The sequence below is a fragment of the Thermobia domestica genome, chromosome 1 (assembly GCF_964235325.1).
Source record: "Thermobia domestica chromosome 1, izTheDome1.hap1.1, whole genome shotgun sequence".
In the NCBI taxonomy this organism is placed as follows: domain Eukaryota; kingdom Metazoa; phylum Arthropoda; class Insecta; order Zygentoma; family Lepismatidae; genus Thermobia; species Thermobia domestica.
In genome coordinates, this window is record NC_137454.1 from 33,142,105 (window position 1) to 33,169,634 (window position 27,530).

At 36.4% G+C, this 27,530-nt stretch overlaps 1 protein-coding gene across 1 annotated transcript in view; it reads right to left on the minus strand.

The window, feature by feature from the left end:
• LOC145684385 (ran-binding protein 9-like) overlaps positions 1-27,530 on the minus strand; it is a 156,440-nt gene that overhangs the window by 47,332 nt on the left and 81,578 nt on the right. Inside the window, exons 2-3 of the mRNA XM_081756643.1 lie at positions 4,575-4,686; positions 1,601-1,653 (exon numbers count right to left, since the gene is read on the minus strand). Of these exons, the coding sequence (XP_081612769.1) occupies positions 1,601-1,653; positions 4,575-4,686 (165 nt within the window). The remainder of the gene's footprint in view (positions 1-1,600; positions 1,654-4,574; positions 4,687-27,530) is intronic.

A 27,530-nucleotide genomic window follows, 5' to 3' on the forward strand; every position in this document is an offset into this window, starting at 1 on the left:
TTCCTCCGTCACTTGCTCCGCAGTGGCACGACGGTTCTGCGTGACAATGCGCTTTAATACCCGGAGTGACATGTCACTCATGATTTTCTTCCGCCCACTGTTCCGCTTCTCCGATGTGGTTTTCCCGTGTGTTGTGTAGGTCGTCATCACCTTCGACACTGTCCCACGGACACACCTAACACAGTAGCCACTGTCGTCACACTCACTCCACATAACCGCGCACCAACAATTTGCCCCCTTTGAAAATCTGAGGTGTCTCCCATTTTACACTACCTCCGTCTGTTGCAGCCACTGGACACTGCTGTTCCACTGCGCCTGACGTAGTATGGAGACCGACCTAACACACCACCACCAGCGGTCCGGCGCTGCGGGCGCCACGACACCACTGCCAACCCATACATCCGACGTGTTGCCAACTACAGGTGTTTCCATTTTTCTTATCACCATCTGTAATTCTATGACTGGAATCACCATTCCTAAGACTACTTTAGAATGAATCTACATATTATTATAATTATAAAACTCTTTTTTTTTTTTTTAATTATATCCGACTTCACATACGTAACCCACTTGATTAAAATGTTACAAACAAGAAGACAGTATAATGTACTACGAAAGTGTTCCGAAACTTTGCAGTACACCCCTGCCCTGTTATGCAACCGTAATGACGCTACAGAATTATGGTTGCCTATAAGCATGTTACCTTTGCCGTAATTAACTTAGCATCCGTTGAAGTGCTTCATAGTATAGCTCCAAAGACTGCCATCAGATCCTAAAGTATGGGACCATCGGGAAGATATATACTCTTGCCAACATACAAACAAAACATAAAACTTGGTGTATCTATGTCGACGTTATGCATGAACATACCACCCTCAAATGCAGATTTCTGACAAGAAAATTGTCAAGGTACGGTAGTAATATTATATTTGTCAATTAATTTTAGAGCATTTCTCTTTGTTTTTCCTAACTCATAAGACATAAGTGCATTTGTTCAGAACGCAATGATAAAATTGCAATAAACGTGTCTCCAGAAAGAAAAACAAACTGCCACAAAATCAAATCAGAACTTTATATTTATTATAGGGTTTAAAAGGAGAGAAAGAAAGACGAAATAATTAAGGAAACTCAATTCTGTTTTGGAAGTTATTTGTCTCGAAAGGGTAATGACACTTTACTATAAGATGTAAATAATTAAGTGTTTAGAACAATAACCAAAATTCGTCTTTTCACGAATATTCCCACCTTTATCCACTACTCGCACAGGAACTGAAAATACATCCGCGGAAAGCTATGATGCGAATACCGACGGATAGATCTGCGAATATCCGTATCAGCGCAAACTTCTAATCATTGTAATACCAAAGTTAAACTGCTGATTTGAGAAATCACAAACTTATTAACTACTCAGGTACTACTTTATTTAGTTCGGTACACGATTAATAATACCACAATGTATGTCCGTATTAAAATTTTAATTTTACTTCACATCCTACTATCATCATTTTTTAAAAAAAGCAACGTTTATTTCTGATTATTAACTTAAAAGATTTTTAAAAATTTCATCTTAAATTAAATCAGTTTTATTTTTTTAATTTACCTGGCAGACGATTCATGTTAACTCCCTGAGCAGAGAGTCCGATACCCATGTACCTGGAAATAAAACAAAAACAGGAAATTAAATATTGCAAGACATTTATTATAATACAGCGAAACTTGTATAAAGCGGAAAGCGACGGGTCCAAATTTTGTTTCCGTTTTGAACAATTTCCGTTTTATACAAATCTGAAAATAGCTATAAAAATAAGACAGATGAAAATGATTTTATAGTTTACCTTTATATTTGCTCTAGAACTCCAAAATGCATTCTCTCATACTCTGCACACACACACACACACACACACATACGGTGGCTCAGTGATAGAGCGTTCCCTCCGGTGCTTGGGGTCTCTGGTTCGATCCCAGCTCGAGCCGCTTGGACTTTGTGGTAGACAAACACCGTGCTCGTGGGTTTTTCGGGGTTCTCCCGTTTCCTCCCACTTTCCTCATTCCACCATTTCACTCATCTCTCATCATCACCGTCTCCTTTAGCCTAAGCGGCATAACCCTGGGACGTAAAACTTAAAGATTTCATTTCATTTCATATTTTTTAAATAAAGACTTGTGGACTCCAGCATTATTTTAAGACCAGGTGAAGTTCACAGGTGGAGGATTGAAAGCAAATGCAGATAGACAAAAATGATACATGAACAATAACCTGTCAATCATCTGTTGCAGTGCTTCCGAACAGCAAAAGATCGTTATAGGAAAACGAGGCCAAATCTCTAGCGGTATTTTGTTATGCATTATTTAAAGGCAAGAACTAATGGAGGAGGGTTCACTTGTTCCATTAAGTGGCATTCCATAATGATCTCTTCACCTCCAAATAAGACACGCACAAGAGAGATGAAAGGTAACCTGTTGCAGCCTTCCACTGCGAAAAAGAGATTCGGTTTTATGCAAGCTTCAAAGGTTCCTTGGGACTATTTTTGCTTTCCGTTTCCGCGTTACGGAAAATTCCGTTTTACAGAAACTATTTGTAAAGGATTCCCATAAGAGCTCCCGGGACTTTGAAAAATGTCCGCTATAGACAGATTTCCGTCTTATTCAAGTTCCAGTTTAAGCAAGTTTCACTGTATATACAAAACTTTTAGTGTTTTAGTTCGTTCCCTTTTATCTTGTAAAATGAAATGAAGTCTTTGGGTTTAACGTCCCACGATTGAGCCTGTTATGCTAAGGGAGACGATGATTAAAGCAGGTGAATGATGATGAAAGAATTGGTGGAATGAGAAAGTGGAAGGAGACGAGACTATCCCATGAAAGCCAAGGGCACAATATTGTCCATCACAGACTTATTTGCGAACCCAGGGTATCTACTAAAATTTCAAAATGAAATTTTGTGACCTTTTCTTTCCCAAACCATAAAATTTAGTCACATTCTCAAGAACGAATTTGGATGCGAATGGGCCGAATTTTCATGCATACGATAGAAACGCCCTTTGCTTGCGATTTGGTAGCATCTGAAGACGACCACTGCCATTTTTGGTCGAGAGTTTCGACGTTTTATAGAAAATTTTCCAGTCTATACTTATATTCGTACAGATAAAAAAAAGCTAAATTTCGTGACTTTCATGACCGTTTTCTAATTTCGTGACTTTTTCATGACTTTCGTGACCGACAGACTCCCTGGAACCAGAGACTCCACGCACTAGACGTAACGGCTCTATCACTGAGCCACTGTGTCTTTTTTTTTTATCTTACTTACTTTTTTTTTTTTTTCCAATATCTAGTTTAAAATAGTTTTGTATCTGCATTCTTTTTCGTAAATACATAAATTGAGATTTTGTTAGATATAGGTGGGGGAAACCACGACCCCACCAACAGCTTTCAGGAGGTGATTCTTAAGTCAATAAACAATGGTTCAAACACGCCTCATTTCAGAACTAACAACTGCCACAAATGTGAAAAGTCGCTTTTGAACTACACTAGCTTGAAAACTATATGACTTAATCCAAGTGGTTCGGAAAAATCATGGAGTCCTAATATAAGTTTGGCAGAAATTCCTATGTGTGCGAGCTATACTGTACATACATTGAATCTTAAAATAGCAAGATTAGCAACTATTGGAAATCCTACTGATAGCCGATGTTCTTTATTTCCATTTCTTATAGGTAATACGCGATTGAACCTCCTCACAATATATTACATTATATTAACTACAGTATATTTGTTCATCATATTTTCTTTCCACATATATTGTATTGCGCAGAAGTACATAGAGGCTGAGCACAAATGAAATAATTGATTAAAGGGTTACTGGCTACAAACTGCACAATAAAATTATTTTATTTACTATAAAAGAAGCCAAAGCCTTTGTATAATATAGAAGCTTACCGTAAAATATAGTACACGTATATTTACAAAACTTGCCATTTATGTTTTATATTACAAGAACTTTATCATCTACTATGTACAGTCATATTAAAAAAATACACGAACTTCCATTATCCTGCTGAAAACTTTCAACTCGTAGCCATACATGACATGTTTTAATACAGAAGCTTGTCACAAAAACTTCGAATTGACAAAAATAATTAGGATAGTTCAATAAATAGATTGTAACTTACAAATGTGTGTAATACAGAAATAACGTACAGATAAACATAACAAAATAATGATCATGGTTCAAACTAATATCATACAATACATCGTGGACTTTTTATACATTTTGTATGATGCAGACTGTATACAATTAATATTAGTAGTCCTAGTAACACATGCTTTTAGCCCTCTGTACATTATATTAAAATCGTGCTTAATTAAAAGCTCTAACTGTTTACCTGCAGATTGCTCAGCTTAGAGCGATGTAGCTAATATACATATTTTCCAGAACAAAAACTCCATGAAGCAAAATAACTGAGTAAACAAATGATAGCACGCAATCGTAGTGCAACATGAATCAGGTGTTTATAGTTTGGAGGGCTAATTCTACATGTCATATCTAGTATGCAAGTTATAAAAAGGAGTCTAGTTACCCATCTCGGCCTTTACTGAATATCTTCACTTCGAAATAATAAAGACCACACGCTGCTGGGATGGCGTGCGTGGCCCTCACACTGGCAGCATCTTTGTGTGTTTTACCATGTCCTGCAAAACAGAAAGAAACAACAACTACATTAATTGATGCAACACAACCTCATTGGGTCTAGACAATAATAAACGACTACCACCTAAGGAGCTATTCACATAGACCGTCACGTCTGACATTTTAACTCCAGCAAAAATTCGCTTCAATGTTTTTTGAATAACTACATGCACACACAGCCGCCTACAATTCTGTCGGTGGCCAACAGTCACGTTTACCATTGTGTAGAAGAAAATGTTCTGTTAGTGAGTGAGTGAGTATGTGTTAAGAGGGAAAGAAATCGATCTGCCAGATCTGACAATTACCATACATAATAATATAAGTAGGATTTTTATAAATATTCGATCCTGGTACGACTGATAATGGACTTTTATCTCAAATATATATACTTTTCACGAAGTAACAACTCTTCCGTAATTTTAAGATATCTAGTATCTACATATGTAAGATAAATATTTCTATTAATCAGAAACTTACATAGTAAAATAAATCGTAAGGGACCATTTTCGTTTTCCAGGTTTGAAAGCGAGGAATTTCTCGAACTCATGGGGACAATTGCCCCCGTCTGCCCTCTTAAAATGACCTCTACGTGATTAACGGTGGGCGCTCACTCTCGCAAGAAAGAAAACACCTATGACAATTTAAAATTATCTGGAAACCCTTATGTAATCCATGAGAATCACGTCTTAATTTACAGAAGTCTGGTGAAATTTAACATTTTATGACCGACAATGTTGTCGGTGTGTATGCAGAGCCCCTAAGTGGTGACTTGATCAATTTCACTTTAAGAAATAAATATGGACATTCTGAACCGTTAATTCTCGCAATATCAAGTGGAATAGTCAGATGATCCAACTTTTATTCCTCTTTCTTTCTTCACATAAGTTGTTGTTAATAAAAGCTATGACGGAGACTTCAACATTTACATACAAATTAAAATACTTTCCTTCTCACCACACAGTGGTTTTGCAGTCCATGAAGAGCTACTGTCAGCCAGTTGTTTTCAGTTCCAATATGTTATCAATTTCATATCAACAAAATAGCTTAAAAAGGTTTTGTTTTCTGACTCAAAGTACTAACAAGTTCATTGGTATTATTGCATTGACCTACTACATACTACATAGCAATTTAGTATGTGATTACATAGTATGGTCTCCACTCTACTTACGTGTAATACAAAACAGAAACGATTGACACATTTAGTGAAAGAAATATTACAATCTTCCATAAGTGTGTCATATATGTAACCGAAATAATTCAGCTGTATTATGTTCGTAACAGTCAGACGTAGAACACAGCACATCTCTCTCTATAAGATTGTAATGTAAATTCCATTAATTAAAAAGAAAAAAAGTTATGTTTCAATTTTGCTCCACGCAATTTATGATGTAGACATATGTTAGTAAGCAAGATTTCAAAACCAACACGCTACAAAAACTCACAATCATCAATATGCAAAGCATATTATGAATTATGATGAAACATAAGGTTTTAAACATATTTAATATCAAGTTTTTCAAAACAAGTAAAATTATTAAAAATATTTTTCGAATGAACAAATGAGCTACATATTTACATACAATATGAATTTTCATGTACTGTATATTAACAGAGTACGGATCATAGTTAAATCATCCTTGTACACAATGTTTTCTTCACAGAGAAAGGTAATAGATGGGTTGGTTGGTAGATAGACAAGTATCTCTTAAGAAACAAAGAATATACGTAGGCATTTTTTTTTTTTTTTTTTTTTTTTTTTTTACTGGGTACTCGAAATGACAAGTAGAGATCTAAACAGCATTGTAATACAGGTAGGTGACGGTAGGTAGAGGGTTGTCAACGAGTATTCGAAAGACCATAGCAATGGATCAACAATTGTTGATAATGGTATGAATCCGTTTCAAATGCAAATAACCCCCTCAGTTCTCATTCTTGATATCTGAGCATGTGAGATTAAGAAATAAACGCTTATATCTTGTTCGGAGAGATCATATGTTTAGCCCTGTAGCTGTAAGAGTAGGAATTTCTATAAACATAAATAGTTAAACTGGGTAAAATTTACTATGTCGGGGTATAACAAACGGTTCTCTAAACTGTAAATATTTTAACAACCGGTTCTAGCGAACCGGCTGAATAGTACCACTGTGAGTATGTTGGAAGGTAAAGATTTTTTTTTTTTTTTTTTTTTTTTACTTTTGTGCATATTAGTTGTTTCACACCGAAACTTTTTTGGATGATCCTCGTATATACAAGCCGATCACTAGAGAGAATTGAACCCATTTTTCTTGCGGAGGAGAACGCTCCAAAACTGACGTATCAGCGATACTATTAGTTTTCTGTTTGTTACTCATTTCTCAAACCCCAATTAACCAGAAAACTTTACAGAATTACTTAAGAGGAAACCGACTCTGTCAATGAAGCTATTTTCTTTATTACACATTAATTTCATACATAATAGTACTGTGTGAAGAATAAATAGTATAATGCTAAAGAATTTTAATTAAAAAAAAAAAAAAACATACGAAGTTTGTTGTAGTCAGCTTAGGCATGCCCAAGTTCTTTTTCTTCTTATTATTATTATTTAAAAAAAATACATTAAAATTCGGCAACACTTTTCATTTACACATTTCACTGAAGTTGCGTGGTGAAAACCTGATTCTGGCTTTTGGGTTATTAGAACAAGCACGTCATTATATATTTAATGAATTACACAATCGATTATTGAACGAAGAGGGTTTAATCTTTAACAGTAGAGTCGTTCTTTGCAATGTTAACTCTTTCGCATTGTTTCAGTGTATCAAGTTATTTGATACACAGCAATGTAATACATTTTTAACTGTCTAAGAGGTTAACTGAGAAAATGTGGAAGTTCTTCAGTTCGAGACAAGTGACCTGCCAATAATGGCAGAATATCTATGAAAACGAATTTAATATATAGAAGACATTTTCTTAGCCCTTCATAAAATGTTTTTTTTTTTTTTTTTTTTTTTTTTCCTGTCTGGTTTAGGGAATCGATAAAATAACGTAGCATTTTGATAACACATATTCATGACCGTTACAGGAGCAACTTTCTCTGTTTTCCCTTCATTAATCGAACTCTTAAATGTGGGAATTCGATCCAAATTACAGTCTCAGCACGAAATGACTGCTTGCTTCCTTGTCATGTTATGGAATTAGCAACGAACATCGCGTGTATGGGTACTTTAAAAAAAAAAAACACTTACCTTCAATATAATTTCATGTGAAATCTACACTCAATACAGAAAAGAGTAAGTTAATATTCGCTTCATTTTAGAAAGGTTAATGGAAGTCAAGCTGGAGTCAACTAAAGAAAGAGTGCTTTTCTTTCTCAATATCGATAATTCTATGATAAAACGGTTGAGTTGATTTGATTTTGAGTTTAAAGTCCCTTTCAGCAGCGTGGCTATATGAGACAGGACCTACTGATTAACGTGGAATCCGAACCATACGAGCTTCCGCCAGGAATCTATGATAAAACGGGGAAGGAGAGGAAGCAACATTTCAAATATACGTAAATAACACCAGCGGTACAAATCTGTCATCAACATTGCGGGGAGGGATGGGTAAGACCGTTCCTATATATATTGTTTTTAAAGCGATGTTCAAAATATTTATGAAGTTGAAAAACAATGCTGTGGAGGATCAGAGGAGCAGAGTTGTCTTCAAAATTGGGAAGCAGGCAGATTTGAAGCTTAGTCTGGGGGGGGGGGATATCAATTTTATCTTACTTCACTTCGTGGCAATCGGACACAAATCATCACATTTCTCCCCCCAAAAAACACATTTCAAATCCGATAATTGGGAGATAGCCCCCAGTTCCAAGATTGGAGGGGACATGTCTTCCTCATCCCCTCGACATTTGCGCCAATGGGTAACACGAACTGAACCACAATAGGCCCGTAATAACAGCTGATGGCACTTTTCGACTCGCTCAAATCTTTCCTTGATATGTTTACAGACGCCACTGGATGAAGGCAGCAGCAGCAATCGATTCTTGGCAGCAGGGAATTAAAAAAAAAAAAAATCACATTGTTGTCAGTTTTGTGCCCTTGTGTAACTCCGAAGTTATGAAGAGTGAGATCTACTGTTAACGTAGGCTCCAAATCACGAACGGTGCTGGAATGCTGTGCAGTTAGCGGATCCACAGACCACCATACTTTCAATACTGGTTTGCACGAATGGAAAAATATATTGACTATTATGGTGAATACCTACTTTAAAAAAAAAAAAAAAAAAAAAAAAAGTATGCATACAATACTTAGCTCTATCGTATACAATGGCTCATATTTGAATCCCAAAACTTTCGTGTTACTGTTACTATCTATGTACTGACTATTTAAGAGTTGATTCTTAATTATTAGAAAGTTCTATTATGGTCTAGCAAGTGAACAGCAATCATCATAAGCCTTAGAATATAACCTTTGAAGTTGGACATCATTTCATGTCGTACACTCCTTTATCTTGCACACTCGAGGAACTACACAAGTACATATAATTCTCCTGCTCAAAGGATTCTATAATCGCTTTCTAATCATAGAGCGAACGACGAAAAGCAATATTGATATTGACATTATTCAGGATATAAGCACAAGAACACACTCAGTTGATGGTTTATAAGAACAGATTTATCAACCATTACTAAACAACAAATATGACAAAGTTTCAGAGATGGCTTAGGGTGCAGTAGATAAGACGTGATTGGCTTATAACCGTCATTTCTATCTTTTACATATTCTGCTTCTTTAAACAAACTGAAATTGGATGGCTAGACGGACTATTTATGTATACTGTGTAAGTTCAACTATTCTATCTTGAACACTATTGTTTCCAAATGGTTTACGAAGAGACAAAAGAGCATCCATCTTACGAGAGAAGGGCGCAATGTCACTCAGAGATAATTGCATCAAATTTGGTATATTAGTAGAAAATGGGAATAGAAAAGAACGTATGGAAGCATTTGTTTCGCAGACGTTCGGAATCAGAAATAATGGGACCTACAGTTCAGGAGAAGTATGGCTTGTCAATCAGATGTTGATGGGACGGCGCCTTTGTTCACTGTTGAGGCCAATGCAAAAGAAGTTAAATAAAGTGGAAAGAAAATAGAAACGATGAGCTGAACAGAAAATGCGTCACTGTCCGCCCTTAGTCCAACTAGGCGAATGCTGGGATACTAAATCATCAACTGCCCTTGCCATTACCCAACTTAGGCCCTATCTCTATAAATAGAATTGAAATCAATTTTTAAAAAAGCAGTCTCATCTGTTTCAGACTGAACGTGTGTTGTTTTTTTTTTTAGCATATTTATTTTTTGAATACAGTTCCTGGTAGTAAGACTATTCATGGCTTTGGATTGATTATTTTAACAAAAGAGACACTGACCAAAGCTTAAAACCCACTTTATTTTAAATTATAATTTGTAACTGTTTCGGATATCTAGCATATCCTTCTTCAGACACTATCTAAAATAAAATCTTACAAATTATAATTTAAAATAAAGTGGGTTTTAAGCTTTGGTCAGTGTCTCTTTTGTTAAAAGTTCCTGGTACTATGTGTGCCACGTCGTAGATATCAAATCCCCGTACAAATTAAATCAGTTAATATTCGTGAGTTCAAACATTTAATATTTGCGTACTGACAGCATCTTACAGTGTGAAGAAATACAGCAACTTCATTTCGACCCATCCCCTGGAAAACTTCTGGCAACGCCCATGATTAATTTCTGTATATATATATATATATATTTTCTTTATTTTTTAATATAATTTCATTACGCTAAGTAGTGATGTATACCCAATTGGTAACGGCAAGGGCAGGGCAGTTGATAGATTTAGTATCCCGGCATTCGTTTGGTGGGATTGAGGGCGGACATTGACGCATTTCCTCTTCAGCTCATCTTTTCTGTTTTCATTCTACTTTAACTTCTTCTGCATTGGCCGAAACAGCGAGCAAAGGCTCCGTCCCACCAATATCTGATTGACAGGCTATACTTCTCTTGAATTGTAGGACCCATCATTTCTGATTCCGAATGCCTGCGAAATGAATGCTTCCACACTTTTTTTTTCTATTCCCATTACCTGCTCCTACACCAAATTTGGTGCAATTATCTCAGAGTGACATCGCGCTCTTCCCTCGTTAGAAGAATTTTACTGTAAAGAAGCCATACTACCTTGGTGATATCTTTAATCGCACATTCCAATACCATCAAAGACTTTAAAAAAGCAAATTTAATAACACACAACGTTACAAGCAGAGTCATGCGCAGAAGGCAAGATTAAGTTTAAAAAGCACTTGTTTTAAAAAAAATCAACAAAAAAACTCAACACTCCACCATTTAAACTAGCTACAGATATTTATTTTTTCCTTTAAAGTAATTCCCACCTAAATCGAAAACATCGTGACCAAATCTTTGTACAGTCCGCAGCAAAAAACCTGCAACATGAGCATGTAAGTTTATTGTGAAACTACACCTAACAGCGCAGGGAATCAACATAACGTCTAAGTGGCACGAATCACACCAGGAAAAACCTTGGCATCCTCCCCTGAACACTTATTTTGGAGCACAAGATTTCGTCGTTTCACAATTAAACTTACCTGCTCATGTTGCAGATTTTTTGCTGCGGAATGTACCATCCTCACAAAAGTTGGAAATAAGCATCTACCCAATAGCTAGAGACGCAAGGGCTCGAAAAAAAAGTTGGATGTTTGTCGACACTGGTTAGACCAGCTTTTCCTAGGGTTGGATTGGACAAGAGGGTGCAATATCACGGCCACTTTCGTTCTATCGATATAATTGTTTGATTTACAATAAAAAGGCTATCCATGATCTCCGAGAACGCATCAATGTAGCCTAAGATCTGGAACACATGCCATTCTACAGCGTACACAAGTTGTATTGAAATATCGTCTGGACATTCTACAAACACGTGTGCAAAAACTTCTATTTCTGGTACATATTTGAGGAATACGAGTTCTCTGTTTAATATTCATTTCATTTTGTAAAGAATCGTAAAGTGTATATGATACTTCATTTGCGGACATATTGTACTTTACAACTATTAAAGTAATGTAAGGAAACTAAAAGTTTATTATTAGAATATTAGATACGTACAATACTATCTAGTGATAAAAGGAACTTAGAGATCTGGTAAAATGATGTTACCACCTCCAGTGGCGGCGATTGGACGTTAAAAGTGGGGGGGGGCAAGACATGATCTGAATATTTCTATATATCAATGTTAATATACAAATTTCCCTGGTTGAAACTATATACATTAATAGGCCATTTCAGAAAAGTGGGGGGCAACTGCCCCCTTTGCCCCCCCTAATCGCCGCCCATGACCACCTCCACTTCAACACTCCAAGTGACTGCTAGCATTTCTCCCTGCTTCTTGCTCGTTTTATGCTTTTGTCTCTGCCACGTTTAATTTTATAACAATCTCACCATTAGCTAAAAATTGCACCTGCAGTGGGCGAACAAGGGAACGTCAGCGACTTCATATGAAGGGAACTCACAATCTTACCGACCTGTATCTAATTAACCCTAAAAGGACAAGGGGGTCAATTTTGCCCGCGACTCTTTTTTATTTAATTTATATGGATTAATATATTCAGAATTCTGTGTTTTTTGTTATTGTTTCTTTAGATCAAAGGTTCATTTTCGCTTTTTTTTTTCAATTGGAATGTACTGCATTGTGTTTTCTTTTTTCTTTTTTGAAAAATCATGTTGTGCGGGCCGATTTGACTTCCCCTTGGTCATAGGTATTACTCTGTTTTCCCCAAAATTCCTTTCATTTTTTTCTAATATCTAAAACTTGTATTACTTTTTAAAAATGTTACTTTTCTCCTTTATATAAACACTTAGGCTCTCATAGAACTTGTCGACAGTTAGTTATAATACTGTTTTAAGTATTATAAGAAATTGGTGTAATATATAAGCAGTTTTACACTGTATTTAGCTCTTTTTTTTTTTTTTTTTTTTTTGAAATTTAATTCAACGCTAACTCAAACTGAACAAATATGCTCTGAAAGCTACTTTAAACCAGCGCGGGCAAATCTGACCCCCCCCCCTTCGCTTTGTCGTTCAAGCAGCAGATGCGAGCACGGACTTTCTAGGGTTAATGTAGATATTCCCAATATTTTTCAACTGAATCATTTTTAGAATCATCGTATTATTATTACACATGGAGAGCATTTTCCTAATTTTTTATAGTTATCTGATCCCTTCCCCTATCCTTTATATAAGCTTTGTTTGATTCTATCATTACTAACATTTCTTTCTGTCGTACGCCACACCATTTAATGATAATGCGAATGTTCATGAATAAACTTCGTGTTCTATTTGATTGTTTTGATAAACTCTAAATCTACATGAAATGACCATTACGCTAGGAAAAATAGTTTGTGTTATGCACGAAATATGCATGTTTCCTTGCTCTTTGAAATGCTAATTAAATACCACAGCAAATCGCTTTTTTGTAAAGAGAACTAAAGTTCTTTTTTACACTACAGATCCTTGGTTCATTTATACATTAAGAACTACATGTTTACGAACTTAAGACACAAAATTAAAGACGGAGTTAAGATATACTAAATACGAGGTGGCGTTAAAAACATTCAAGGAATATTCTTGATTGAGTTGAGTTTAACGTCTCTTTCAGCAGCGAGGCTACATGAGACGTAGGCCTACTGATTAACGTGGAATCCGAACCACATGAGCTCCCGCCGGGAATCGAACCCGGGCCTCCCACGCCAAAGGCGCGTACTCTAACCGCTTAGCCACGGAGGAGCTCAAGGAATATTCTTATATCACAAGAACAACGTACAATAAAACGTTCCACACGTATCCTTAAAAGTAGTTTCTTTCGACAGCTGTTTTTCTTTCTCTCTTTTTTTAAACACCTATATGCAGCCTAGAAAGAGCGACAATGGCTCGATGCGAAAGAGAAACAGACGCTTTCTGACTAAAAGAGCAATAAGATTTTCAAATAAATCTGACGGAGTACTTCAGATTCAAAAAAGAAATTCACCCTCCATCATGCAGCAACTGGAGCGAACAATCACTGTGAGGAATCATAGGACTAATCAGAAACGAAAAACTTATAATCTATCAAAGCAGGAAAGCGAAATGGAAAGAGATATTTCCCAAATTTCTCCATGGTACACACCACTAGTTATTTCAGATTTTTCTAGTGGAGGGTGGGGTCCACTACGCTCTTGTGGAGCGGAAAAAAGTATAGCGAAAATAGCCTACATTGAGGTGCTGTAGGAGGAAAATCTGAGTTAACCCTAAAATCATCTCTGATAAGACATCTACACGAGCTAAGTAGCATGGGCGTCATTTAAGAGGGGGGGGGGGAGCAGGAGGGAGCAACTCCTTCCCCCCAAGAGTTTGAGGAATACATATACTTTAATAGATTGTCTACTAATTTACTAGTACAAAATGTGAAAGTCTTATGTCGGTGGTGCTCTTGCCCCCTCAAGCGAAGTCTGAAATGACGCTCCTGCTAAATAGGACCAGAAAACAAAAAGAATTATAGCAGGTTTATAATTAAACAGCTCGAAGTAAAGCATGACAGGTGTACAATATGCAAATACAACATACAAGAATATTCGATGGCGAAGCACTCCTCGCTTCTGAACACACCAATAGGTATAATCACGCAACTAAAATCGTACAGCAAGTCCTCGTTAAAATGCCCAAACTCGGGGAGAATAAAGGTCTCTATTATAGCAGATCACTTAATAGTTAAATATATCTGTCAATAAATCGACCAATATATATATAACGAAAAAGAAAGGAAGAAATACGACCTTTTAATAGATTTGGTCATACTCAGCAACTACAACATGCAAAATATAGAGAGAAAGTATAACAATCCTAAAAACTGGAACGCCAACATTATTCAAACACAGCCTTCAGTTTTTACATTCAGCACCCACACTCCAAAGATTGATCTATAAAGCAGTTATTTTAAGTAATAGCCTCAAAGTTGAGGAATTCCTCAACCACCCAGAACAACAGCATGACAAAATAAGTTGCCTTTAGGCTAAAAATGTCGCTAAGGGCCTTAAAGCATGGAAACCTATTATTAATGCGAAAGGTAGCTTCAACTTTTTTTTTTTTTAATACAATAGTAACTACGAATATTTGGAGAAATTCGGATTCGAATCATAGCTCTAGACGGGAATCGAATCAGGTCTACCGCTCCAAAACCGGGAACGCTAACGCATTAGCTACAAGAAAGCACTTCTAAAGATTTCGCACTTGTAATGTTCGCAACATCTTTCAAGTATTTTGAGACATCTGTTCCTATTTTTTTTTTTTTTTTTTTAGAATTTTGTTTGGAAATAAACAATTGAATATTCTAATTAAGACACCAGCTGCTCACTTGTTTTCCTTTCTTCCAACCACTTCCATTGTGCCACTACGTAAGCTACGTTTATTGTCTTCACAAAAGATAGGTCGCCACCTGATGTTTAATTTACGATGCGATCGAAACACCATTTCTACAGGGTTGCCATACGCGACCTTGAAGAGAGCACGCTAGTATCTTCCTGTCAATATAGCAGCTGATGAGTGGACTCGTTAACAATTCCTGATAAACGGCTATTCATTTATTCACAGAGCTACTGAGACACTTTTACTCGATATATTTGTTAAACTCTGCAGCACACACAAGGAGTGGCCAATTTGCAGGTTTTATTATATTTTTGTCATGCACTAAAATCTAAGTTTATTTATTTATTGGAGTTTAGAGCCCCTTTTCAGCATCGAGGCTATATGAGGTGTGGACCCAAAGTACCTAAAATATAACGTGGAATCTGTAACACTGCCATGTGTTCGATGCACGCCAACTGAAAATCGAACCCGAGATCAAATCCTTCCCTAAGTAGCCTCCCCACCTTAGTTTTACAAGAATATTATTAATATTACGGAATACTATAGCCACATAGCTCTCTTTTCATAACCCCCGTCATATTAAGCACATGGTCCACTTGTGTAAATCAACTAAAATACTCTTGGTTCCCCATATATATTAAATATTTTGCCTTTTGGTAGGTCCTGGATAAGGTCTGGGCCTGGAAATCTTTCTTCCATGTTTCTCGATCTTCAGCTTCCTCTTTTAACTCCCAATATTTTCTTCCATTCTTCAAATCATCGATCAGCTGTATTCTTTTTCCTATTCCTCGCTTTCCTTTGATCGTGGTATGAAGAAAACAATTTCTACGCAAGATGTCTCCAATTTAATTAGTCTTTCTACGAAGGATTCTAAAAGCGTTCTCTTCTCTCCTATCCGTTTTAAAACATCTTTGTTTGTTACTTTCTTTTTCCACTTTATCTTCTTCACCTTCCTCCAACACACATTTCGAAGCTCTCTACATATTTCTTCTCTAACTTTCGTGATGTCCAAGTCTCTGAACCATTTAGTCCAATACTCCATATATAATCGAATTAAACTCAAAATGCTGGACACCTCAAAATGTTGTATTGCACTTATCAATATCAAATTGGTGTGAGTAAGCTGTGTTGAACTTCTGAGTATTTATCACCACTGCATTGGTGTATTCTGCTTTTTGTTCTCAGTACTTCGCTATTCAGAGCGATTTTGAAGCAGCGTCTTGGTTAAAATATTCGACACGGTGTCAGAAGTAACAAACTGTCAACTTCAGTTTATATCCTTGCGATGAGTTCTGGCTTAATTGGGCACTATGTCTCGCTCCTTCATACTAGCTCTGGTGCCCTATGATTTACTTGAATACTTAATGGAAGCCTCTGGTATTGTGAAAAGGGGACGATTAAGTTCCTTTTTCTCATGATTTTCACGACCATGGTTCATATCAGTACCCAGTTTTCCGTCTTCATACTGACCCTGAGGATGCGAGCAATAATGTCAGCGAAACGACTGGCGGTTTAGCAGTAAAAAATACACGACATATTACTAAAAACCATGAAAGGAATGGTGAACTCTCATCATGAAAATTTAAAACAAAGATTAAAAAAAATGAAATGAAATCTTTGAGTTTTACGTCCCACGCTTATGCCGATTAGGCTAAAGGAGACGGTGATAATGAGAGATGAGTGAAATGGTGGAATGAAGAAAGTGGGAGGAAACGGGAGAACCCCGAGAAAACCCACGAGCACGGTGTTTGTTCACCACAAAGTTCACTTGGCGGGGGCTGGGATCGAACCCGGGACCCCAAGCACCAGAGGTGAACGCTCTACCACTGAGCCACCGCGCCCCCAACAAAGATTAAAGTCTTTCGTCTGAAAAAAATATATATATTTTTTAAGCATTGTGGTCACTTTAAATTTGAAATTAGCGGTTGTGGCAGATAACTGTAGCAAAACATAATTTCAATGTAACTGTAAACTGTAATTTCTTACTGGTTGAATTTCACTGAATTTCAAAGAAGTGAAAATATGCCACTGAGCAGCGGATCGAACACAGGTCGCTTCTTACAATCCTAGTGTGTTTAACTACTACGCTATCCATCACCAGGTTCTGCACACATTGTTATCCTAGATGGTAGTTCTCCACGTCTTAAACCATTTATTATCCTTGATTACAATTTATTATGAATTCAGAGTATATCTCAACGATTTCTTCTGAATAATTTGAACTTGAATCCTGAAACTTGAATATTCTCCTTTGGTACTGGTGTTTTCAGTTGTATACTTATAAAAATTGACGAGCCATACATAAACGAAAAGTTGTGGCCCGCATGAAATGCATAGGACCGAGTATAAAGATCTTGTTGATAGTGGTGGTGTAACATGTAGTCAAAATCCGTATTTGAACTCAACCTACCATCTGAATTGCATGCAAACAACTTCCGCACTAGCAAATCCTAAAGAACGAGAGAGAGAGAAAGAGAAAGAAAGAAAGAAAGAAAGAGAGAGAGAGAGAGAGAGAAAGAAAGATTTTCGAAGATTTGAGCGAACATGCAAAAACGCAGTTTCCTTAGAAAAATAATGTGCATATAGTTTAGATGTCATTGATGAACTAACTTCACGACAATAGATTTGCTGAATTGATTCACTGTTTTACAAAATCTTAAGTACTATTACATTTGGAATCTAATCTTACTGACTAATGTTTAAAAGTTTCGTGTGCTAATATTAAGAATACATTCATATATATATATATATATATATATATATATATATATATATATATATATATATATATATATATATATATATATATATATATATATATATATAATTCAGGAGCACGTATCAAGTCACTATTTCATGATCTAAAATTTTACATATAAAAGATATATTCAAAGCTTTTGACTTTTAGCTGATTGTATCCCTGTGTAAAATCCAGCTGAATAACACAGTATCACGTAGTTGAATTTTTGAAGCGGTAGCGTCCACCTGTTGTGAACAATGACATAACCTTACAATGAACTCAAATACTATAGTGTTAGAATTATAGTGTTTTGAGTTCTAACCTATAGTGTTAGAACTCAAATACTATTTCGAACTGTCTTGTTAGTTGAATACTATTTAAATAATGAAGAACTGTTTTACGCATACTTAGTACTTACAAAATAACGTGATTTCCAATCAGTGTCTTAAAAGTCTAATATAATGGCACAGTGATGATGTAAGTTCCATACTTTCACCGTCAAAGCCTAAAATCAAATTCATCTCAGAGTTTAAGTATAGGTCTAAAATCATGTTTTAAAGTAGTGCTCGTCAGCTCTTCATGTTTTTCAAAGAAGTCCAAATGTAGTTGTTCTAGTACAGGAAAGATACATGCGAAGTTTAATACTTAAAAACATAACGGAAAAAGTTAAGGGTATTACTGAGGGTTTTTTTGTTTTTCATTCTTGTACCTTTTACACCAGTATTACACCAGTAGTAGTAGAGATAGCTCAAACCCTACCGACCAATTTTAGAAGTAATCTCCTCTACAATTATGCTGAAAAATTTGACGGGACTTATATGATACATTACGTGCACCTGACGATTTATAAATCTTTTTTCTCTTTTGAAATTTTTGAAGATTTTTGAAGATTTTCAGTTATCTAACGTGAAACTTTTTTTTTTTTTTTTTTTTTTTTTTACCATTAAAACGGTTGATTTTCACGAAGTCAAGCGACATTTTGAGATAAAATTTATTAAAAACGTTGAAGTTAACGGAAAACCATATTGCCAGGACATATAGTTGTTAATAATTTTTTCTCTCTAATTCACTTTGACTACGTTTCTTTTTCTTTTTTTTTGGGGGGGGGGAGAAGGGAAGCACAGTAGCCCTATGGTAGAGGTCCTACATCTAGTGCGATGGGGGGGTCTTTCGATCCAGAGCAACGCGAGCTTGTAGTGGAAACTTTGCATCTGTGGATTTGTTCGAGGCTCTCCCGTTCCCTTCAGGAGCGTAATTTCATATTTTGCTTTGGGGGGGGGGTAGGGTCACTTTCATTAGCTATCCGTCTCCTTTAACCTAAGGGACTTAACAATTAGAAATTTCATTTTCATCATATTTTCCTTTTTCTTTATTACATAAAACGTGAGCAGAACTTGTGAGTACTCCTCATCTACCCCCAACTTTGGTTAACGAAGTCAAACGAAACATTTTGTGTTAAAAAGAATCAATTTCCAAGCTTTTTTTTTTAAAAAAAAAAAAGTTGACTATTTGTCCAATTTACTTTTTTAAAAAAAAAAAAATTATCGTGTTTATGATTACAGCACTCCTATTGAATGCATAAGAATATTAAGGATTTTTTTTTAAAGAATTTTTGGAATGGTTTTATTTTATTCCTTCATAATTTTGAGATATGTCAAAATAGTGTGGTCCAGTGGTGGGAAATACTTTTTCTGAATGTAGATAGGCCTCGACGATAATCGTTTTCGCTTCGCAATTGAGAAGTCTCGCCAGCCATCACGATTTCTCCAGAGTTTATCCTGTTTCACCAGCTGAATGCTGGAATGGTACCTTGGAAACTTGACCGGTACCCCTGTAGAATTCCTTCACATGTTTCACTGTTAATTACTACCATTGTAAATGGCGTCACTGTTGTACTTAAAAACGATAGACATATTCACAACTTACTTCTAACAATAGAAGCGTTTCGAAAACCATACACAATAGTGCTTTTTAAATTATGGATCAGCGAAGCAATGTTGAATCATCACCAAATATTGAACCTGTACATTATACGTCAAACGCGAGTGTACTAACCTATATTTAGAATACTTGGTATGATACATATGATATGGCACACGTGCTATTAAAAAGGAAGTGAACATTATTTTGTTTGGGCTAAGTGACTGACCTCTCTATACAACTTTTATCATAACAAGTAAACCAACATATTACTCATCCCTTGAATTTCGCTAACTTGACTCATACTGCACGATAACGTTCCCTCCCTCTCTCCTTTCATTTCCTCAGTGAAGATTATTGTTTAGCGTACATAATGTGTTTTGATCTATCAGCATTTAGAATGCAAGTAACTGAGATATAATATGTATAACATCAACAACGACAATGGTTCAAAGCACACGTAATACCAGATAAACAACATATACTTGGACAGTGATTCAAAATTCAAGTATTTCATTGAATTGGTCGACAGATGGCGCAACTGTAAAAGAATTGATGTTATAAAGTTAAATGTGACGTATTTTGGTAGTAAGGTCGATCCCAGATCATGTGTTCATAAGAGAAATGTGTCTGTGGAGTTTTCCCGAGATTCTCCAGTTTTCTTCCACATACTTATTCCACCAATTCTTTCGTAATCATTCACTTCCATTAATCATCAGTCTCCTTGAGCATAAAGTGCACAAGCGTGAGACGTTCAGGATTGTTTTTCCTTTTCTAATTTATTGCGGGATCTTCTCTATAACGTATATTTCTTTTCTCCGAAATTTATTTGAATTTTCAGACTGCCAATAATACTTTTAAAATGGCATCGAAATATTTATAAAGTTCTAGCTTGATTTCCAAAACTGTTATAATTTCAAAAAAGATGCAGTTCTTTAAGTTTTCATTAATAAATAGATTTTTCAGAATATGGTAGACTTTTGTAGTTATTATTCCAGAGTTGTAATTATACAATGACAATAGTGGGATAATCAGTGTTGCCAACTCTGAAAAAGAAAATTACCGGCACCCGCTCATAATCCCCAAAACAGATTAAGAATAATTGTATTTTAAATCTTGAGACATATTGTTGAAATGGAATTAAACGAAATCTTTAAGTTTTACGTCCCACGAGGATAAAAGAAGACGGTGATGAGAAATGAAGGAAACGGTGGAATGTAAAAAAGTGCAAGGAAACCGGTGAACCTTGAGAAAACCCAAGCACACGGTGTATGTCCATCACAAAATTCACTTAGCGCGAGCTGGGATTGAACCAAGGACCCCATGCACCAGAGGTGAAGCTCTACCATTGAGCCACGGCGGCCCCTAAGTTTATTGTGAGTCCGACCAAAATACCGGTCTGCAGGTAAAATACCGGCCAGTTGGCAACCCTAATAACAATTATATCAAATACTTGTAGCTTGCATACACTGTCCAAATAGCAGCTTATCTGAATTTTCTCTGTTCATAGTAATTTGTACTTTTCGGGAGACGTCACTGTTAACCGTTAAAAAAAAAAAAAAAAAAAAAAAAAAAACTTTAATCAACAGATGAAGCACGGTCAGGAATCTACTTCAAGACAAGTCTTGTAGTAGTAGTACTAGCGTAAAACTTTTCAAAATCAAATATTTTACAATTCTAATCTTAGTGGACAATACTTGAATCTCCTTAAAACACGTATTTCATTGAAAACATAATGATAAAAAAAAAAAAAACAGAAAATACTCTACTTTTGGTATAAATTTTGAAACATCCTGTCAAATAGGAAACGCTCTTTGATCAAATTCATAACTGTTCAAAAGTCACTTGAAACGTGTCAGTATACCCCGAAAAATACGAATTCGTCACTATCAGCCATTTTGACATATTTTTCATTTGCCTCACTTCTGCCGATGGGATGAACTTGGACTTGAAAGAACATTGGAAGCGTTACTATTCACTTCAGCGACCCCAAAATCTATAAACTGCATACTAATATCGACCATTTTGTATTTTCTTGGTTCAGAAATAAAATTACATTTTAAAAATCGTATCTACAACTAGTAACAGAACGAGATTTATAAAATATACAGTTCAAGACATGTAATATTTTTTGAGGTATCTCCAGTGCAGCTACCCCAACTTGGTACTCCGACAGAAGAGCCCAAATTAAGAAAAAATCCGGGAAAACTCCAAATTTATGAATCCATGACATTATTATGTGCAGTGTCATTTGAAAGCCTGTTTATTCTAAAGACCATGGCCACGAACGATGAATATACGGAAATTCGCGTACGAGCAGCATCCTAAATGAATATATATAGACTATATTTGCTGGATTTTTCAAAATGTTGCGATTCTATACAGGATGTATAAAAATGAGAGGCTATAGGTCGTCAACTCAGTTATAAATAAAGATATGAAAAATAAAAAGATTGAAAGTTGTTGAGATATGTGTTTTTCAATCCCAAATGGTAAATTTTTCCCATCGCACCAGCCTTTTGAAGTTCACACTAAAGTCTTTCTATTTCAAGGGTGCCCTTGCTGGCACTGTTGTCCATGAATATTTTCCCGTACCTTCCTCGAAAGAGGGATAAGTTGCTTTGGCCGAGATCCTTCACTTGTTGGATGTGCACAGGGTTGCCACATAGACTGGTTTCGCTGTGGATTGTCTTGTTAGCTATTCTAATCAATTTCCAGCTTTAGAAAAAAACAGATGTAAACAAACCCGCCTGACTACCAGTGGGTCGATGACCAGTGATTGGTTGTTGGTCTCACTGCACTAGTATCCTACTGCAATGTAATCCCTACTGAAATAATAATTTCGAATAAAGACATCTAAATTTATCCTGCATTTTGTGATAAAGAAGCAATATATATTTAACAACAGATGTAGCTTCATTAGTACCTGGACATATAGTATTTACTGCGCATGCGTATGCGTTCGCGCAACCACCCTGCTCATTGGAAATTGCAGAATGCAGAGTTCCATGGCGTCCATATTTGTCTCGTGTTATAAAACTCAAAAGAGGACAATAGAAACAGAGGCAATCTCGTTTATATAACAATTTAAGAAAATGCATATTTCCAACATAGTAGTAGTCAGTCAGTGCGTTAATTATTTACCAACCAACCGTAGTCTTACACTTTGGAAGTTATGCGACGACCGTAAGCTAGCACATGCATGATCTTTCTGTTCACGTCTCTCGTTGCCGAAGCAAGTGTGAGCTGCGGAGTAATATATTTCGCTTTGTTTACTTCTACTTTGTTCTAAGGCTGGAAAGACTATAAGTAGCTTAGGATTTTCACTCGTCAAGACCAAACGACTAAATGACGAATTGGCAACACAACCGAGGCCATTGACTTCTATCCCCAAAGCAAAGGAATGGTTTCCTCCGTAATAGGGTGGCGAAGGTGGGGCCGTAGTATGTTTCACATTATTTTCGATTGAAATAGAAAGGCTCTAGTAAGGTGCCCTCTGTTAAATGACAATGCAACGTTGCCAGTTCAGCAGACTGTTCTTATGGACTCATACCATATCAACAATAAAGCATTGTTAGGAAATGAATTCGAAGTAGTGGGTTTCACAACATAAGAATGTGCACATTTCCCGTTCCCAAATGGTTGATGAGACTGGAAGAAATCCAGGATTTTAAATTGAAAGCCCTTATTCCTCTCCTTCCATTTTTTTCCATATCTTTACTCACAACGGAGCTATGGCCTCGGACTTTTGATACACTCAGTATACATTCTTACGAAATATCCAGTGTTCATACCTCCTAACCGTATTTCAATGAAACTTTCCGAATATATAAACTATGATATGTAATATATTTCGAAAAACAAACTGAATCTAGGGCTCCGGTACAGGTGGAAGAGAACAAGACCGAAAAACTTCGGAAAGTGATTCTACAGCTAAAAACAAAGAAAAAAAAAACAATAAATATGGGTCTAACTAAAGTGGTGGCGTTTTCAAGCAGCACCCGTGCGACGTTTCACGGCCTCCTTTTTCTAAGTGAAATATCTGCCGAAGAAATAAGATATTGATGTCGCCGGGTCAACTACTTGAAAACGCCGCCGAGTTGGGTCTATGTTTATTGGAACTTTTTCCCCTGTATTTAGCTGTAGAATCTCCTTTCGAAGTTTTTCGGTCTTGTTCACTTCCACCCTATATATCTATTACACAAAAATTTCCCAATTTACGGACTACGGCATGCGTTATGAGTCAATCAAAAGCCTGATTCATTCACAACTGAGATGACAAAATTTCGAGTTCATGCATTACATACACAGAACTGAAGAAAACGTTGGTGATGACAAATGAATGAAATAGTGGAATGAACAAAGTGAGACGAAACGGGAGAACCCCGAGAAAACCCACGCACACGCTGTTTGTCCATCACAAAGCTCACTTGGCGCGAGCTGGGATCAAACCGAGTACCGATGCACCATTTTCTACCACTGAGCCACCGCGGTCCCTACACAGAACAAGAGTTACATATACAATTTGACTTATTATATACAATTTGACATAACATGGCAAATTGGAACCTCTTTATTACAATGATTTTTCGTAAAAAAAAAAAAAAAAAGTTATTACAATGATTTCAATATGACCTACACAAACTATTTTTTTCTATAGTTAGTTCATTCTTTTCGTGGATGCCAATCAAACATTATGAATTTGACGCAACAAAATATTGTTTTCATTTTGCGTATTTTCTTTTCTTCTCCATTAAGCATTCATTCAAGGCAATATCCGAAGTTTCCTGGTAAGATATTACTTAAATGTCAACTGTTCTCTGAACATTTCGCAACTGTTAAGCATAAAATCAAACAGCAGCCTGTACGTGCCGTCATGAAAGACATAAAAGATTAAGAGCTATTTATACAGATGGAAAAAAAAAAAAAAAAAAAAACCGCCGCTAAACGAAATGCGTCCCAGTAATCATCGAAAATATTCCTGAGAGGAAATTCTTCGCAACATAATGCGCAAAATTGCAGAACTGTACTAGAATTAAAACATTTTGTTCATAAAGCTCGATAAAGGAGATGGATACTAATGCCAAGAATGGGTATGACAGAATTGATGCTGGAATAGGAGGAAATAAGAGGGATTTCGAGAAAATTCACAGATAAAATGTTGCCTTCTACTACTTATATGATTCATTACATTTAGTGCCGTCCCCTGAGGAGGGGGAGGTGTGTGGGACGACGACCCCGGGCGCCGAAGTAAGGGGGCAAAATTCGGGAGGAAGGAAAAAAGAAAAAAAGAGAAAAAATATTTGGAATATTACCAGTATGTACTTAAATTTTCCTGGTTTAGGAACTGGTCCAATAATGTTACTCGTGTTAGGAAAATGCATGTGCACATATAGAAAATGAACGGAAATAAAGTAATAAAAAGTGCTAAAATCAAGAAAAAGCAGGGTTTATTTTAGAAAATTTTCTTACGCTTCGCGCCAACTATGGTGGCGCTTCGTGGCTGGTCTATTGACCTCACTTATATGTACGGGGGCGCCATTGTATACTCTCGTCCCGGACGCTGATTTTCCGCGGTACGGCACTGATTACACTAATCCACCTAAGTCTTACTAATGGATTGCTCTGAAAATGTGTAACGGGGAAGAAAACGTAACAATAGGAACACACGATGTTATGCGCTATATTTCTGGATTAGGGTACTGTGGTAAAGAGCTTACCTCTGGAGCGAGGAGTTCTTGGTTTGATCATTGACCATTTTGGCCCTCCGGTTCAGTCGAGCTCGAGATGAGTAACTGAGCACGGTATCAGTGGATAGCGAGCTAGGGAGTGAGTTCAAGGGAGCGCGGGCTCAATGGCGCAAACCTCACCGATGATAGAGCCCAAGTGAGGTCTGGTTGCAAAGGTCTATGTTTAGTTTGTGGAGCACAACATTTAGTCTGTGAGTTTTTCTGGTGTTCTCCTGCATTCTCATTTCACAAATTCTTTGACCATCATCCACTTTCACTAACCAATCGTCCTCTTCCGCCTAAATGGCACAAGAATGGGAAATTAAATCTTTCTTTTTTATCTATATTTTAACTGGTGGGGTTTCGTGGGGGCTGTTATGCAGGAGTGGGACTAGCGTGACTGAATCATATACCATTTTATTTGGCAGCTCAAATAAATTCAGTGCAAGAACAAATGTAGTGTTATCAGAATCCACTATGTTGTGACAAAAAGCACGTTAAAGTGCGTTTGCATGTTAGTGTGTTTTCTGTGTGCACAATTCACAGCACGACACGCATCCAGCCGATAATCAATTTTATGTAATCGTTAACGTGAACTAGCACTCTACCACTAAGCCCCCAGTAATAAATCAATGCAAAAGAATATTAAAATTGGTGTAATGTAATAAGCTCTTCAAGTCGTGAGCTCAGTATGCACTTATTTAAATGCCTACCTTATGGGTGCAATCCCGAACACGCATTTGCTAGATGCAAAGTAGGGACGAACGCAGGGGGTGGGTTCTGGTGCAAAGTACAGGTGGCGTTGGTTTTGGACAGGCGCGGATCCAGAAATTTTTGTCAGCGGAGGTCCAATACTATAAGACACTGCATCTATGTAGCATTGAATCGTATTATTCCTTACCCGAAATGATGGTAAGTAATTGTTAATTACTGCCATCTATATTCTCAGAAAAAATGACAAAACTCGATTATTTTTCATAAAAAAAGAAAGAGTACTGATGAGGTGTAGAATCAAATCTTTAGGGTACATCAATAATTTCTCTGTTAAGCAAGTATAGTTATGTTAAGAAAGTGTACAAATGTTAGTCGAATTATGAACTTTCAAAAGGAGTTCGGACCGGGTGGATCCCTCGAGTGGGTGCGCCCCTGGTTCTGGGGCTTCGGACGCTCCTGTATCCCGACTTTTCTGTAAATTTAGTCTAATTTTGGGGGTAATTTTGCAAATTTTAATATAATTTATTCTAATATTGAATTTGGATTCCAAATAAATTCCTATCTACTTCTCTGATGCAGAGAACTGAAATATTTGGCATTGCTTTGCCATCTACATTAGTTTTCTTTATACTTTAAAAAGAAGCTTTAAATTAAAAGTCCTGTTAGCAGACATTATTTAAATATGGCAGCCAGGAAAGCAGGAATTTAAGTGTTGGCTTGAGGGGTTAAGAGGGAAAAGAGACAAACCTGAGAAAACTACCGACCTTTTGCAATACATGTAAAGACTAGTGGTGGGCACAGAAACCGGTTTTGAAAATTTTCAAAAAAACTGTTTCGTTTTTTTTACCGGATCCGGTTTCGGTTTTCTTCAAAACCGATTACGGTTTTTCCAAAATTTGTTCTATTTCTGACCAGAATAGTGTTTCGTTGTTCTCCGGAAACCAAATCTGTTTTCACAGAAATAAATTTATGTATCTTCCAAAAGTTTTCACCGAAACCGGTTTTGGAGAAAACAAACCGGTTTTGGTGAAAAATCGAGCTGGTTTTGTAGAAAACAGATATGTCGGTTTTTCGTTTTTCTAGAAACCTATTTCCGGTTTTTATAAAACCAGTTTTGCCCATCCCTAGTAAAGACCCTACCACTGAACTAATACGTAAAGGGCTCCTAATAAATAAATACACAATAATACATTTGAAAAAATAGTGTAATGAAGGGAGAAGAGCAATTAGTGTATCGAAGGGCCAATATGTTCACCAGTACAAACTCACATAACTTACAATCGAACGAAAGATCCTTTGCAAAACTGAGTATCCTACCACTGA